The following is a 16145-nucleotide window of genomic DNA, read 5'->3' on the forward strand; positions in this document are numbered from 1 at the left end:
TCCTCCTAACTGTTGAATTACTCCCTTGGCCGCATGGTTAAGCATTCTTGAAAACCTCTTGCCCAACTTTTCGTTAAACTTAATAGAATTTAAATAGGCTCCCCTCCCGGTCTCAAAGCGTTCATTTTCCCCAGCCTGATAAGCAGATAACTCGGCTTGAACAGTGTCTGTTTTAGTTTTTACAGTGTCCAACTGGGCCTGTAGGGATTCTATATGGATTTCTTGTACATTCAATTTCGTTTGCTGCTTTAGTAGCAAGAAATTCTTAGTAGATAATTCTTGAGTTAGTTCAGGAGATCTGGATGCATGTGCAAGCCTTAGCTCCTCTAATAAAGTAGCCTTATAAGCTAGGTCTGAAGGGCTTTATCTTCCATTGCTCTCTCCACCTAGAGCTTGGACTCATTGCCTTGCAACTGGAACTCTAAGTTCTGTTTGTCTATCTATTGAGATTTCAATAGTTGATGGCAGTCTTACAAAGTCTTTTCCATACTAGAAATGAGCTCGGCCTGTTCCTCTATTTTTCCCTGCAAGTGGGTTGTTTCGTTATCGGAAATAGTGGAGGCAACCTGTAGTTCTTCCACACGATCTTTCAAAACTTTGTTGGTCCTCTCCAGATCCGTAACCAACTGGCCCAAATGTAAACCCGATGCGTATAACTGGATAGAATAGCAATAGAGTTATATTTCACAACAGTAATCTAAGAAAATTCAGTCTTAGACTTACTGCAATAGCTTTTTGATTGTGTTCATTAGCACACTCTGAAATTGTAGTCCTTTGTATTTGTCTATGTGCTTGCATCCATGTCTCAGCCAATGAACCCTTTAACTTGAGTATCCCATAAGGTAAAGGAGAAGTGGGGTCCAATCCTTGTTGGGATGGTAACCCATGGGATTGCTTGAAAAGATATGAATTATGAAGAGCTAGTTGAAGGTGTAAGCCTTGAAGGAAGAGCAAGAGGGAGCTCGGGCAATTGTGAATAAACAAGAGTTGATTGGATGGGTAAAGATGCTGATATTTGTCTAGCAGGCTCGAGACTTAGCTCGGGTATTGATCCTTCAGACCCCTGACCGGCCAATCACCTACTAGGAGTTCGGTTAGACCGGGGAGTAGTTGAAGAAATGCTTTAGGCTGGTAGGGGAATAGTTGCGTAGTTAGAGGGATTGCCGTTGCCTCGAGTGGCCGAATAATTAGGAGAATCACATGAGACATGGGTATAAGAAGGCCTGGCCTCATCATAGCAATTGTAAAACGAGAACGACTATGTTCTTGAGACCCAGGCTCTTTACTTCGATCAAAAGAGATCTCATCCAAAGCAAGAGGAGATTGCTCGGTGATGGGTAGCTCAAGTACATCATGACCCGAAGCCTCTATTCGGGGCTTTTTGTGTCTGATAACGAGAGGAGTATCCGATTCTGAGGAGTCGAAAGGGGACTCACAAGTAGGTTCAGCCGTGGGGAGTGTACCAGTAGGCGAGGAAGCTTGCTCGAGTTTACGCTCCTTCAATAAATCCTCCCCTATCTTGTTTAAGACCGCTCTTGTTAACCGAGTGTTTTTATAAAAAAAAAAAAGCTAGGAGAATGACCTCAGCTATAAAAATAAGTAAAGGTTAAAAGCTTATATAACAAATAGTCAAGTAATAACAAATAATTAATTACCAGGAGGATAAAGATTTTTATTCACCAAAGGTGCCACTTACTTCTAAGTTGACCGGAGTGAGTCCAAAAATAAATAAGAGGCCTTCTATGGTCAATGCGGATAAGTTGAACTTTACACCCTTTAACGTCTCCAGAGCCTCACGAAGTGTTGGATATGCGGAGATGCTACCTAAGTTGGGGAGAGGGGGAAGATCTTGTTGCCAGGTCACAGGGTAAGATGGAGAAGTTGGGAGACTTACGAAGAAATATTTATTTCTCCATTCCTCTTAGGCTGGAACTCTGTTAAACAAGATTGCCTTAGGGCGAGCCTGAAACTTGAACATACCATTCGCTACCTAGCGAGGGCAGAAATAATAGTGGAATAGGCGGGGGGAGATAAGGGAATATTAAGTCAGCGAAAAGTAATAACGATACCACTTAAGATGTTAAGGGATTAGGCGATAAGTTGGTGTAGCGGAATATTAAAATATCGGCTGACATCAACAAAGAAAGGATGTAAGGAAAAATGAAATCCTGATACAACTTACTCCCTAAAGATGGCGATGCTCTCTGTTGGGGGACGATGAGGACGATCTTTTGGAGTGGGAAGGACTATGTGGTAGGAATACCGTAGTTGATGGTGAAGTCACACGCATCCGCATCATCGATGGTGAAGCTGAAAGAACATTGCATATACCACTCATTATCCTCACCCATTTTTGAAAAGAAAAGAAGATTATAGGAGCCAAAGGAGGAGAGCAAAGAGTCGGAGAAGAAACAATGAAGACGAAGATTAAAAGAAAACTTAAGGTTTTTTTTTGTAGAATGTTTATAAGGATCTTGCGAAAAGGTGTTTTAAACAAGGTCGTCAGATCATAACAGCAAAAAAGACGGGATTAATTGTGAACCATGGAATAATGAAGATAAGGTGGTGGAAAAAGGAAAAATGGTACACCTATAATGACGTATACACACGTGTCATCAATAGAAAGCCCACAGTGGTAACTAATTCGACGGGCAGTCATCTCGAGGTAGCAGTTCTTTTATAAGGCAAACCTGGTTTTCTGTATAACTCTTTAGCCATAGACCCGAATGAGCTTTTATAACTTGAACGGAAAAATAGTAAGTTAAGACTTGATCCAATTTGTGCGGATTAATTCTTCGGCCCAAATGAATTCAATTTTGACCGGACTTAAATACCTTTTAAATAGGAGTTTGTTTGTTCTAAGGATTCTGGTATAAGCTGGCGTAACCTTGAGCAAAAGTCCACTCAGCCTTGAGGGTTGGATGCCATAGTCCGCTCGACCTTAAGGGTCGGACGCCATAATCCACTCTGCCTATAAACAATCTTTATCTCATTTGGCTTATTGCTTGGATAGGCTTTAATGCATAAGCTAAAGAGGGGGACATCAGTTACTAATCGATGTAATTTTAGAATAAAGGTGCTTAATAAATTTAACAAAAATTTAAAGACTAACATACAGTGAATATTAATACTCGAGTCATTAAATTCACAAGTTAATAGAAAACAAGCCGCATTATGAAAGATCGAGATATAGGTCAGGCGGAGCATTTTGAGTTATCTGGTCATAATCTACGGAGTTGGCGGGAGGATCAGGAGTTAAGAATCCGCCTTCGTTTAGTTGTTCCATTGCACCTTGTGCTCCAAGTATAAGTGCTCGGACGATGAAACGAGCAATCGATATATTAAACTCAGGTGTTTGGAAAAGTTTATTTTTCTTTGCTTTAAACCGCACATCCGCCCTCGCCTGATAGGCTTTTAACTCTGCATGGATTGTTGTCACCTCCATTTGGGCAGTCATCAAGGAGTCCTGCTTGGCCTTTTGAGTCGCCAGTTCGGATTCTTTAGCAGTTAGCTCGGTAGTATGTGCGACCTCCTGTGTTTGTAATTGAGCGGATAGTTGCACATTCTTGGCAGTTTGTTCGTCCAACTTTGTCTGTGTAGCCATTCGGAGATTTGTCTCCAATTGAAGTTGAGCTTTAACAGAATCCAGGGTGACCTTCCACTGGGTCACTTTCTCGAGCTCAACTTTGACCAACTCTCAAGCCTTTTGGAATTGAGCAGATAATTCTTTTATTTTTTCGGAGGCCCTTATGGAAGTTTGCTGTTTTAGCAGCTCATTTTCTTGAGCTAAATCATGCAATTGTTGAGTAACGCTCATGCTAATTACTCAGCGCTGAAAAATAAGTACGATTATAAGCAGTTGAAATAAATGAAAGATTGTCAATTAAAGTTACAATACCTTAGTTTGCTCATATGAAAACTCATCCGATAACTCTTTAGGGGGAAGCTCACGAGCCGATTTTTGGCATCTGACCAAGCGTCTATTAGACGATCTCCTAATAATATGGGGAGAGTAGAGGGAAAGAGAGATGTGGGAGAAATTGAATCTTAGGCGGAAGGTAGAGAAAAAAGGATGGGTGGTGAGCTAGACTTTGCTTGTACAGACGCAATGGATTTTCCCTGATGAGAGGTCAATAAGTCTGGAGCTGGTGAATCACCCGACAGGTGTTGAGAGGATGGGATAGAGAGAGGACAAAGTCTGTTCGAGAGATGACTCTCGTTCATCCTCTGGGACGGTATCTTCCAGAGCAGAGAGTGCTTGTCTCTTGGGAGTAGGAGTAGGGGAAAGGGTGAGTTTCCTCCCCTTGCGCTTTTTCTTTAGGGCAACTTCCTGCTCCGAAGGAATAGTGTCAGGTATTGAAGGTGGAGCAGGTGGCAACTCTCCAGAAACAGTGGCTTTAGTTGCGCGGCTTGCGGGAGTCCCACTGGCAGGGACGATTGAGGGTAAATCTTGCTCGGTCAATAGCTCTTGCTCCTTAGTGAGGTGCTCTCCCTTGGCTAAGGCAATCTCTTTAGAAATCAGGGATTTCAAAATCGAGGCCACTGCATAGAATAAAAAATGTCTCAATTAGTGGTAACAAAATAATCAAATTATTGCAACTTACTAAAAGAGTAGGATAGTTTTTTCTGGATGGAGCTTAAACTAAATAGATACAAAAATCTCTCTTGCAACCACTAGTGAATTCTAAACTGTTGGCTACTCAATTTAGGAAGATAAGAAACAAAGATAGAATCTTGTTTAAGATTTGTAAGATCAAGAAAAGGAGGAAACGAAGATTGTCAAGCAGTAGACCAAGTGATAGAATCGGACATTTCTATGAAGAAGAAATGAGATTTCTAGCTCTGAAAAGGAAAGCCTCAAGTTCTAATTTTTTGGGGTAAGCAAATAAGTATAAATTGCGCGGGTAGGTGGAAGCTGAACAGGCAGAACAACATAAATATCCCACATATATACCGGAAGGCATTCGGAACAAATTGATGTAAGAGAATACGAAAATACTAACTTACCTCTGATAGAAAGGGGTGGACAAGGAAACGTAAATCGGCCACTAATTGATCGGAAAAGAAGGTGATATGATTATCGGGAGGAAGGTGAGGACGATCTTTCTGGGAAGGAAGATGGATACAATAGTTATGAGGAATTTCATATCGGGAATATAGGTAAGCCCGGTTAGAGGCATTAAAACTTGAAGAGGTGGAGGAGTACCAAGGGACGAAAGATTCCTAGGCCATAATAGAACAAAATTTAGATAGAGGACGAGTAATTTATTGGGATATCTGGGTCTCGAGAAGGAAGGAAGGTCACCGGAGAGAAAGATCGAAAAAGATGCAAAGCAAAGTGCGGAGGGCACAAAACGTTTAGGGTTTTATAGAGAGGAATTTAATCGCCACCGTTAGGTTGAAATGACCCGCTTAAAGAGGATCGTTGATTTGTAAAATTGAGCGTGCCAGTGTATTATACGAGGCGGTCGACGGCAGCAAGCGTTGCAGAGAATGAGTGGTGAGGTCACGTGGCATGCACCCATAAACATGCATTTATGAGGGGACGTGACAAGCAAAACATTTTGTGGCAAAAAATGCCTTTTCGCATATCCTCGGTACTAGCCCTAGTAGAGGGCAGATCGTTTTGGAAAAAAGCATCAAGTATCTAAGGCACAATCAAGAACATGAGTCTTGAAAATCACCAAGTATAGAAGGTGAGCGAACGAGATTAAAACTCGAGTCCAGTCAGTCGTCTGCATCTCCTTCGACTAGACTTAAAGGGGAGGCTAGTGATACGGGTTATAGCAAGCAAATCCAGAAGATGATGTGGTAGCCAAAGTCAAGATGATGTGACCAGGTACACATCCGGTCTAGTATAAAGACTCTAGGGTTTTACTCTGAAACTAAAGAAATAATGCGTTCGGTCAATAAATAGCTGGCTGGGTTCAAAAGAGTTTGGTCGAATGAAAGGTCGTCCGGACTCTAGGCACTTGAGTCTTATGAAACTCTTAATATACGATCGGCCGGATAAAGGCCGGTCGAACATAAGGCTCTCTATAGCCTCGACTGAGCAAAGTCCGGCCATCCTCAAAGACCTTATGACCGGTCGAATAGAAGGCTCTATGTGTATGCCCGTCGGGCAAAGACCGGGCGAACTTAAAGACACTTAGTCTCATAAATCTCTTTATACTAGATCGGTCGGATAAAGGTTGGTCGAATAGAAGACTCTATGTATATGCCCGATCGGATAAAGACGGGTGGGCTTAAAGACACTTAGCCTCAAAAATCGCTTTATATTAGATTAGCCGGATAAAAGTCAGTTGAACGTATGACTCTTTTTGCATGCCCAGCCAGGCAAAGACTGGCCGGGCTTAGCACCCTTAGTCTGGTAAAGATCTTAATATACGATCGACCGAATATAGACTGGTCGGACGTAAGGCTCTTTGTGCACGCCCAGCCGGGCAAAGGCCGGCCGGGCTTATCGCCCTTAGCCTCGTAAAGATCTTAATATAAGATCGACCGGATAAAGGTCGGTCGAACATAAGACTCTCTATATATGTCCGGCCGGATAAAGATCAGGCGGGCTTAAAGACATTTAGCCTTATAAACCTCTTTATACTAGATCGACCGGATAAAGGTCGGTTGAACATAAGGTTCTCTGTGTAACATTCGGCCGGTCAAAAACTAGGCTAGCTTAAAGACACTCATCCTTAGGAACATTGCATAAACTGTCAGCCGAACAAAGATCGACCAGATTTAAGTTACTTGATGTTATATTGTCCCTAAAATAAAACTCTAACATACATGATGTATCATATGACTTCTTGAATGAATCTTTGTCTCTGAACTTATCTTGGCAGTATTTAACATACGACAGAGTAGATTGATACCAATACAGATTTAAGGTGCTTCATTTCGTAGGGCTTACTATAAATGTCCGGTCAAATGAAAGATCAGTCCCAAATATATTCAATGAAAGACATTCCAGTTAAACAGCCGGCTCAAGGACCGGCCAAGATATATTTAGCAGACAAACAGCAACAATATTCTAACAACCTGTCCAAGTTGTCAGGGAATATTTTTTTGGGGATTTCCTCACTAATTGATCCGTTACAATAGTATACTCCAACAACCTCATCAAAGGCCTAAGTCATAAATGACAAAAGAGGTACATCTGTGGGTAGAAAAAAGATTCCATGAACTATTATTGTAGACTGTATTCTTTCCATCACCTAACAAACTCTGACATAAGGGTCCACCTCATGATCGCGGAGGTTGTGAGAGGTGGTATATAAAGAGGGATCTTCTTCGTTGGTAAGGTACACAATTTTGCATCATCTAGACCTTACTCTAACGCATATCCATTATTGTTCTTCTTCTTCGACCACTCGCTGAAAGTGTACTGACTTGAGCGTCGAAAGTTCTTGCAAGGAATCCCTTCCCTGGTCTTTGGTCACGCTTTGTCGGATTATCTGACTGTGTGCAGGATCGAAGGAAGGTTCCATTCTAAGCTAAAGAAGTCTTCTGTCAGTTAACAAATTATCCACCAGAGTCAGCGTGCTATCTCCCTAGCCTTCAGACAGGATCACTATATATTAACTATAAATCAAATTTCACTTATGAATTAATTTGACAAAGAAAAATAAGTTTAAAGGCTACACATAATACTATCAGCCTGATAAAAAGAAATAAAGAAACTGTCAATAATCAGACTATTTTAATGATTAAAACATTTTATTTTAATTTTTGTTAAAAAAAACTTCCAAAATTCTTAATATAAATTTGTAATTCATCCATTTTTGTTCAAAAAATAAATCAATATTTTAAAAAAAAGATAGCAAAAGTTAGGGTAACAAATAGTGGAAGTTGCTACTAAGCTGGAGGATGATATTAGTGCATAGGCAATGTTGTGCAAGAAAAACTCTGAGTTTGTGGTGGCATGTGAGAGAATCCACAAGGGGACAATCAATTAATATGAATATAAAAGACTATACGGTTAATTTTAGAATCAACTAAGTATTCTCATCCATGCTTTCCTTGATCCTCCCAACTTGGGAAGGCTAAAAATAAGAGATAAATCAGAATCTTTTCTCTTCAATTTATACCACCCGACTGATCTATATTTCCAACTGAATAATATATTGATCTATCCGTCCACACATGCTTCCATTTTTATTTATCATCCAAACAAACAAGCCTTTAAGTAATTATTCTTTTCTTTTGGAGGTGTGAGTCTCTCTTTTACCCTCTACGTTTTCAATTACCAAGTTTTCCCCTATAGATTATAAGGTTTAAACTAGATTAGTTAAGTCTCTTTTAATGTCAATCTCTTTCTTTCTTCTCTTGTAAATTTCACATTTTCTTCTTTTCTCACAAATGAAATATGGGGGGAAAAACTAGTTGCATTTTTTCCTCTTCTGTTTTTTAAGAGAAGATATGGAAACCCTAACATATGTCATATGTACAATCTAGCAATTCTCCTTCCCTAATTCAATGCTTCTTTCTTGGAAGATTATCAGTTTGAGAGGAAGTTAGTCAACAGACTTCAGCAAAGATCATACCTTCAGAATCTCTTAATAACTGTTCTAGTGTTGCATTTTCTCCAAGCTGAGCATGATCAATGCCTTCATCAAAAGTTTCTGCAGCACTCATTCTTCATTTTAACTCGGTGGGTTGATAAATATGGGTGCAATTGTTCAAGGCACAGTTTCTGCAGCAGTCATTCTTCATTTTAACTCGATGGGTTGATAAATATGGGTGCAATTGTTCAAGGCACAGTTAACCTATTAAGTTTTTACAATTGGGGCTTGTTTACATGGATGCAATTGTTTTCTTTTTGACAATAATGAATTGTTCCTTGAGTTTAAGCAACAGAACATGTGGTAGGTTTGGAAGCTCACTTTTAAATATTACCCCTTTATTGTTAGACCATAGTATTCCATATCACTTAAAATTCTTTGGTTCATATATAACTAAACAGAAGCACAATGGTGAATAGAGAACTTCAGGTTTATTTTTTTTTATATATTTTTGAAAACCTTCATTCCAGTGACAATGATGCTGCTGCTATTTTGTCATGGAAGTTGCTGTTGGTTAGATTTCTTTATTTTTTCCCTTGGGTTTGGTAACCTTCTTGTAACTTCAAAGTTTTCAATTTTATTTATTTATTTATACTTGTTAGAATAAGTATTGGGGTAGTTTGGTCTTTTGGTTTATTTCTTCTTTTCTATATAAAGGCCTAACTCGTGGTTCCTAAAGACACGAGATTTTAGGTTTTACTTTGTACATGGTATCAGAGCGAGGTTAAAACCCTAAACCTAATTCCCTTGTCTCGGCGCCGCTTCTCTCTCACCACATCTCTCTCTCTCTCGCCGCCGCGAGCATCTCCTTCCTCGACAAGGGCAACGCGGTCGGTGACTCCTTCCGCGGCTTCCGCCTCTCCTGGACGGTCGACGACGCGCCGCCGCCTACGTCGCCTCGCTGCCCTCCGTCGAACGCGCACCCGTTGTCGCTGTCTTCTCGCACCGCCTCCTTCCGCGTCGCCTCCTTCCTCGCTGCCGCGCGCCTTCTCTTTTTCTGCCGCGCGAGCTCTCCAGCAGCGAGCGCCTTCTCTTTCTCTGCTGCAAACTCTCCAGCAGCGGGCGCCGTCTCCTTCTGCCGTGGCCTCTCCAGCAGACGTCTCTTGCAAGCATCTCTCCATCGAGGCCATCTGCAAGTCCATCATAGGGCCTCGAGTTGGGTAGCGAGCGTCCCGGTCACGTGGTCGCGTCCTCCCTCACCCTCCGCCACGTCTATGAGATCGCCAAGATCAAGCAAACAGCCTTTCTCCAGCAGCATCTCTGTCATCAGCAGCCAAGAACCTCCACCAGCAGCATCTCTGTCATAAGCAGCCCTTGCCCTTTCCGATTGAGGTGGAGCTCCTTCCGGTTGTTGTTTCTGATTTGAGAGTTCAAGCAAGCGCAGTCTGGTTCATAGTTCTATTCATGGCTACATCTGGCGCTCCAAAGCCAGATACCTCAATCTTTACCAACCATATTACTGCACCCCTCTCTTCCGAGCAGTTGGATGGTAAACATTATATCTCCTGGGCATCTCACATTGAACTTTGGCTTGTTGGACAGGGGTATGAGACACATCTCACTCAAACTGAAGAAGATGTTCAAGACGCCGATCGTCCTCTGTGGAAGAAGGTTGACGCTCAGTTGTGTTGTATTATCCGAGCCACCATCCATTCATCTCTTAGGAATGTCTTCCGTACTCACAAAACCTGCAAAGCTGTTTGGACACAAGCTCAACAACTCTTTACAAACACTTCTCGGCGACTCTATCAAGTTTGTGAAGATCTCATGACTATCCTCAACGCCAATCAGATTAAGGATTCAATGTCAACTTATCTGGGTTCAGTGTCTAGCCTTCTTTGTGACTTCAATGAACTGCTCCCACCTGCGGCCGATCCTGTTGAAGAGCTTGAAAATCGGAAGAAATTTTTTATGTCTTTGGCTTTATATGGTCTGCCCACAGATTATTCTCATGTCCGTGACCAGATCCTGGGCAGCCCCACAGAAGCTACCATGGAAAATACCTGGGCGACTCTTCTCCGTGTCCCGGCTCTTGACGATGCTTCGTCGACTTTGGTCTCTCGACCAAAGGACCTCCACCTCGCAGGGTGCGAAGGACGCCTGGTGTGATCACCACCGAACACGATTGATAAATCTTTGGAGTTTACATGGTCGTCCTCCTCGTCCTAAGATTGTTCGAGTTCTTGCTCCTTGACTTCACGATTAACACGATTCGACTTGACACCTTATCTCGACTTTCCGAAATGGTTTGAGGATCGGCTTGAGTTCGCTACCATTGGTACTTCCTTTCGGCATATCTCATTCTTGGTCCTTGGGTTCTTGATTAGGGGCCACCGTCATATCACGGTAATAAATCCTTTTTCCTCTCTCACTACTTCGTAATTTACAATGGTGGCGATGGTTCCCAAACTCAATCCGGTATTGGTATTGTTCATCCTTCTTCATCTCTTTCAATTCATAATGTTCTTTATGTTCCCGGCGCTCCTTTTAATCTATTGTCGATAAGTCAACTTACTCGATCTCTTGATTGTGTCATTTCTTTTACTACCACGTCTGTTTCCTTACAGGACCGGAGTACGGGGAGGATGATTGGCTTCGGATGTGAATCTCATGGCCTATATCGACTTCAACAACCCTCTTTTGTTGGTTCGGCGGCGGCATCTCCACTTCTTATCCATGCTCAGTTGGGACATCCAGGTTTTAATAAGTTGAAACAGTTACATCCTAGTCTTTCTCACTTAGAGTCTTTATCTTGTGCGTCGTGTCAATTAGGCAAACATGTTCGTAGTTCTTTTTCTCCTCGTATTGAAAGTCGGGCTATGTCTCCTTTTGCTTTGGTTCATTCTGATGTTTGGGGTCCGAGTCGTGTTTCCTCTACAATGGGGGCAAGGTATTTTGTTACTTTTATAGACGATTTTTCCCGTTGTACATGGTTATATCTAATGAAAGATCGTTCAGAATTGTTTTCTATTTTTAAATCCTTTTTCTTTGAAATAAAAACTCAATTTGGTACTTCCCTTCGAACTTTACAAAGTGATAATGCACGCGAGTATTTGTCTACTCAGTTTCGTACCTTCTTGACATCTCATGGTGTGCTGCATCGCACGTCTTGCCCTCATACCACTCAACAGAATGGGGTTGCAGAACACAAGAATCGTCATCTCCTTGAAACCACTCGGACTCTTCTTCTCTATTCTCATGTCCCTCATCAGTTTTGGGGTGATACGGTACTTACTGCGTGTTATCTCATCAATTGCATGCCTTCGTCCACTCTCCAGGGTAAAATACCTCATCAGGTACTTTATCCACATCAGTCCCTTCATCCTCTACCACCTCGGGTCTTTGGTTCTATTTGTTTTGCTCATGCTCTTGATCCTGGCATTGACAAACTCTCTCCCCGGTCTCATAAGTGTGTCTTCCTTGGGTACCCACGATCTCAGAAAGGGTACAAGTGTTATTCCCCTACTCTTCGTCGATACTTCATCTCTGCTGACGTCACATTCTTTGAGTCGGTTTCCCTTTTTGGTCCTTCCGCTTCACAGGTTTCTCCCTCTCCACCTGCACCAGTGACTATCTTTTACCCTCCGGAGGCGCCTCTATCACCTCCAACCTCGTCTCCTCCTTTGCAGGTTTATCAGCGTCGTCCTCGTTCTGCTCTGCCGCCGACCAACACTGACACTGCTGTGGGCACATCTTTGGAGCCAAGTCCTTCGTCGTTTCCTCCGGTCCCATCTCCTGACTCTGATGTTCCTATTGCAGTTCGAAAGGGTATGCGTTCCACTCGTAATCCTTCTCCTCACTATGTTTCTTTAAGCTATCATCGTCTTTCCCCATCCTATTATTATTGTCTGTCTTCCCTGTCGTCTGTTTCTCTTCCAAAGACTGCAGGTGATGCCTTTGCTCATCCAGGATGGAAACAGGCTATGCTTGATGAAATGAGTGCATTACAGAGCAGTGGGACTTGGGATCTCGTTCCTCTACCTCCTGGGAAGTCAGTGGTTGGTTGTCGATGGGTGTTTACGGTAAAAGTTGGTGTAGACGGCACGGTTGATCGGCTTAAGGCTCGTCTTGTCGCTAAGGGCTATACTCAGGTATTTGGATTGGATTATGGAGACACCTTTTCTCCTGTTGCCAAGATGTCTTCTGTGCGTCTTTTTCTGTCTATTGCTGCAATTCGCCATTGGCCCCTTCATCAATTGGACATCAAAAATGCATTCTTACATGGTGACCTGCTCGAGGAAGTTTACATGGAGCAACCTCCGTGTTTTGTTGCTCAGGGGGAGTCTTCTGGTCTTGTATGTCGCTTGCGGAAATCTTTATATGGTCTCAAGCAGTCACCCAGAGCATGGTTCAGTAGATTTAGTACCGTAATTCAGCAGTTTGGCATGACTCGAAGCGAGGCTGATCATTCTGTTTTTTATCGCCACTCATCTACTGGTTGCATCTATGTAGTGGTTTATGTTGATGATATTGTCATCACAGGTAATGATCATCTTGGGATTTCACAAGTAAAACAACATCTTTTCAAACATTTCCAGACAAAGGATCTTGGCAAACTCAAATATTTTCTAGGGATAGAAGTGGCACAGTCTAAAGATGGGATCATTATATCCCAAAGGAAGTATGCAATGGATATTTTGGAAGAAACAGGAATGTTAAACTCAAAGATAGTTGACAATCCCATGGATCCTAATGTCAAGCTCCTACCAAATCAGGGGGAGCCTTTTTCAGATCCTGAACGGTATAGGCGATTGGTAGGGAAACTAAGCTACCTTACTGTCACTCGTCCGGATATCTCATTTGCAGTGAGTGTACTAAGTCAGTTTCTTAGCTCTCCATGCAAAGAACATTGGGATACAGTGACTCGCATTGTTCGATATATCAGGGGCGCACCAGGAAAGGGTCGTCTATATGAAGACAAAGGACATACTCAAGTCGTGGGATATTCTGATGCAGATTGGGCAGGATCTCCCTCTGATAGAAGATCCACTTCTGGATTTTGTATATTTGTCGGAGGTAACCTTGTTTCTTGGAAAAGCAAAAAACAGAATGTTGTGGCAAGATCCAGTGCAGAGGCAGAATATCGAGCTATGGCTATTGCTAGTCAAGAACTTATATGGTTAAAACAGTTGCTTCAGGAACTAAGGTTTGGAGAGGTTACACAAATGTCACTCATATGTGACAACCAGGCCGCTATGCATATTGCCTCAAATCCAGTCTTCCATGAGAGAACAAAGCATATTGAAGTTGACTGTCACTTTGTCAGAGAGAAAGTCATATCTGGAGAAATATCTACTAGTTTTGTCAACTCAAATGATCAGCTAGCAGATATATTTACTAAATCACTTAGAGGTCCTCGGATTGACTACATATGTAACAAACTTGGCGTATATGATCTATATTTTCAAGTTTGAGGGGGAGTGTTAGAATAAGTATAGGGGTAGTTTGGTCTTTTGGTTTATTTCTTCTTTTCTATATAAAGGTCTAACTCGTGGTTCCTAAAGACACGAGATTTTAGGTTTTACTTTGTACAATACTTATTAACTCCTTATTGATGCAGGCAGCTGGTTCTCTCTATTTAATCAAACTTTTGTTGCAAATTCCTATCTCAGTATTGGCCGGCATCGGTAAAGAATCAACTAAATTTTTTTTCCTATATAGAGAAAGATTAAGCTTTTTCAACAACTAACATTCTTGTTATGTCAACATATGCAGGATTGACGTGTCTATTCAGTGTCTTCATTATTTATGAACAGTGTGAGGAGGAAATTAACAAACTAAAAGAAGTAGCTATTATTGGATTTGAGATCTCAAAGGAAACCTTGATTGCTAGACTCCAGAAGTTCTTTGCAAAGAATGCCTAAGAGTTGACAGTGGCTTTGATTGTAGTCAGGTTCACGAATAAGCTATAAATCAAAATCACGATATTTTTCTCATCTGAAGCAATTGGGTCAAGCATGATTATTCACAGGAGCAATAGAGATATCTTTCAAGAGAATGCCTGGAATTGAATCTGAAGTTGGGTATTTCTCAATATCTCCACCATAAGGTGTTTTTCTTTAGCCAATCGATCTACATGTTCTTGGAACAAAATCCTATACATCGCCTGTATATTTTAGGTGTCTTTGTTTTTAAGGTTGTTGAAATACATATAATTTTTGCAGTATCCATATCAGGCTCATGCGACCAAATAAGCTTCTATTAATATCAGTTTCACATCCAAGAAAGAGGTAGATCATGTTTCTCCTTTTCTTTGGTTATAAGGTGGGTATGTAGAAAGGAGTTTCAGTACCAGTCAGTGTTCTCTTATTTAGAAAAGAATCATGCTGTCTTCAATTCATGCATCTACTGGACCTATGATTTTTGTAATTTTATTATTATCATAATTATTCTTATCACTGTCAAATTCAATAGAACTGTAAAATCTTTGCTTCCGAGGACATCATGGTAATCATACTGTCTAATTCATTTTATGCGATCTGAATGTGTATCATGTAGCAGTGCCATTTTATTAAGCACACAACACTCATTCATGCCGCTTTAATGCATATCATCGGTTGTTATATGTGATTATTTGTGTATTCCAAAATGATTCTCAGGTCACTAAATCCTAATCTAGAACTTAGTCAATGCCTAGAACTGGCCTACTCAGCATAAAGTTTATGCCTGTTACTCAGGTGTCTCTGTACGCTGTAAATCTCTGATGCTAGTATCCATCATCCATCTCTGTACTCTTGTAGGATGTTGATATTGTCTCCCCAAGGCGGTGCGATAGTTAAGGCATGAGGTGTTGTCACATGAGGTCTTGGGATTGAAACTCGGCGTGATCGAGCATAACCTCCCTTATGTCTTGGTCATTCGCACTAATGGCTAATAGTCACTCGTGATTTACCTCCTCCGTGTTGGCCTAAGGACAGGTTGGTGGGGGCGTTGGAGGCGAGCGAATCGCCTTTTGCCACATTGTAGGATGTTGATATCAAATTTTGACATTAGAGTTAGCATCTAATGTAACTATAAACACATCATATTGCACAATTTCGAGTCATAGGCACTTGTAACCACATCCATACCAGATACAAGTACCTGAGTCAAAATAAGAGTTAAAAAACATAGATTTTACCAACTGAACTTCCTAGCAGTGCCTGAAAACTAGGTGTGTTTGGACTCTAACTACTCCCAGTTTGTGGTTGCTTTTGATTCGTTTAGTTAGAATGTTTTATGTTGTGCTAATCATACGGGAATTTTAGTTGCTTCTGTTATTTTAATTTTTTAATTATTTGCACAAGGGTATTCATTTGTTTCAAAGGTGGATTGATTTTTCTGGTTGTGTTCAGAGTTGCAATTTTCTTTATGCCTAGGTCTCTATGCGAGAAGGAAATATTTTATAGAAAAAGTAGAGAGAATATTTCTCTAATCTTGATCTCCAATTGAAGTCATGGAAAACAAAATAGAGTTTTCCCTTTACTTTTTTTATAGTGAAGGAAAAATGAGAAAAACTTGAATTTAAAAATGAGGACCTAGGGTTGCTGATTTTAAGAGATGGCCATCGTTACTTGCAACGATCGTGCGACTCACAATCAGGAT

At 41.3% G+C, this 16145-nt stretch overlaps 1 protein-coding gene across 4 annotated transcripts in view; it reads left to right on the forward strand.

The window, feature by feature from the left end:
* Nucleotides 1-14995, forward strand: part of LOC122001417 (3beta-hydroxysteroid-dehydrogenase/decarboxylase-like) — a 33419-nt gene extending 18424 nt beyond the window's left edge. Inside the window, exons 9-11 of one of the 4 annotated variants that reach the window (XR_006117356.1) lie at nucleotides 14122-14188; nucleotides 14277-14610; nucleotides 14726-14995. Coding sequence is in view for 3 of the 4 variants with exons in the window: in XM_042556138.1 (XP_042412072.1) it covers nucleotides 14122-14188; nucleotides 14277-14425 (216 nt within the window). In the remaining variant the exon portion in view is untranslated. Of the gene's footprint in view, nucleotides 1-8493; nucleotides 9006-14121; nucleotides 14189-14276 lie in introns of those variants that run through there. The other 3 variants (XM_042556138.1, XM_042556139.1, XM_042556140.1) reach the window with 3 other exon arrangements.
* The last annotated feature ends 1150 nt before the right edge of the window (nucleotides 14996-16145 follow it).

Source organism: Zingiber officinale, chromosome 7A (genome assembly GCF_018446385.1).
Source record: "Zingiber officinale cultivar Zhangliang chromosome 7A, Zo_v1.1, whole genome shotgun sequence".
Taxonomy (NCBI): Eukaryota; Viridiplantae; Streptophyta; class Magnoliopsida; order Zingiberales; family Zingiberaceae; genus Zingiber; species Zingiber officinale.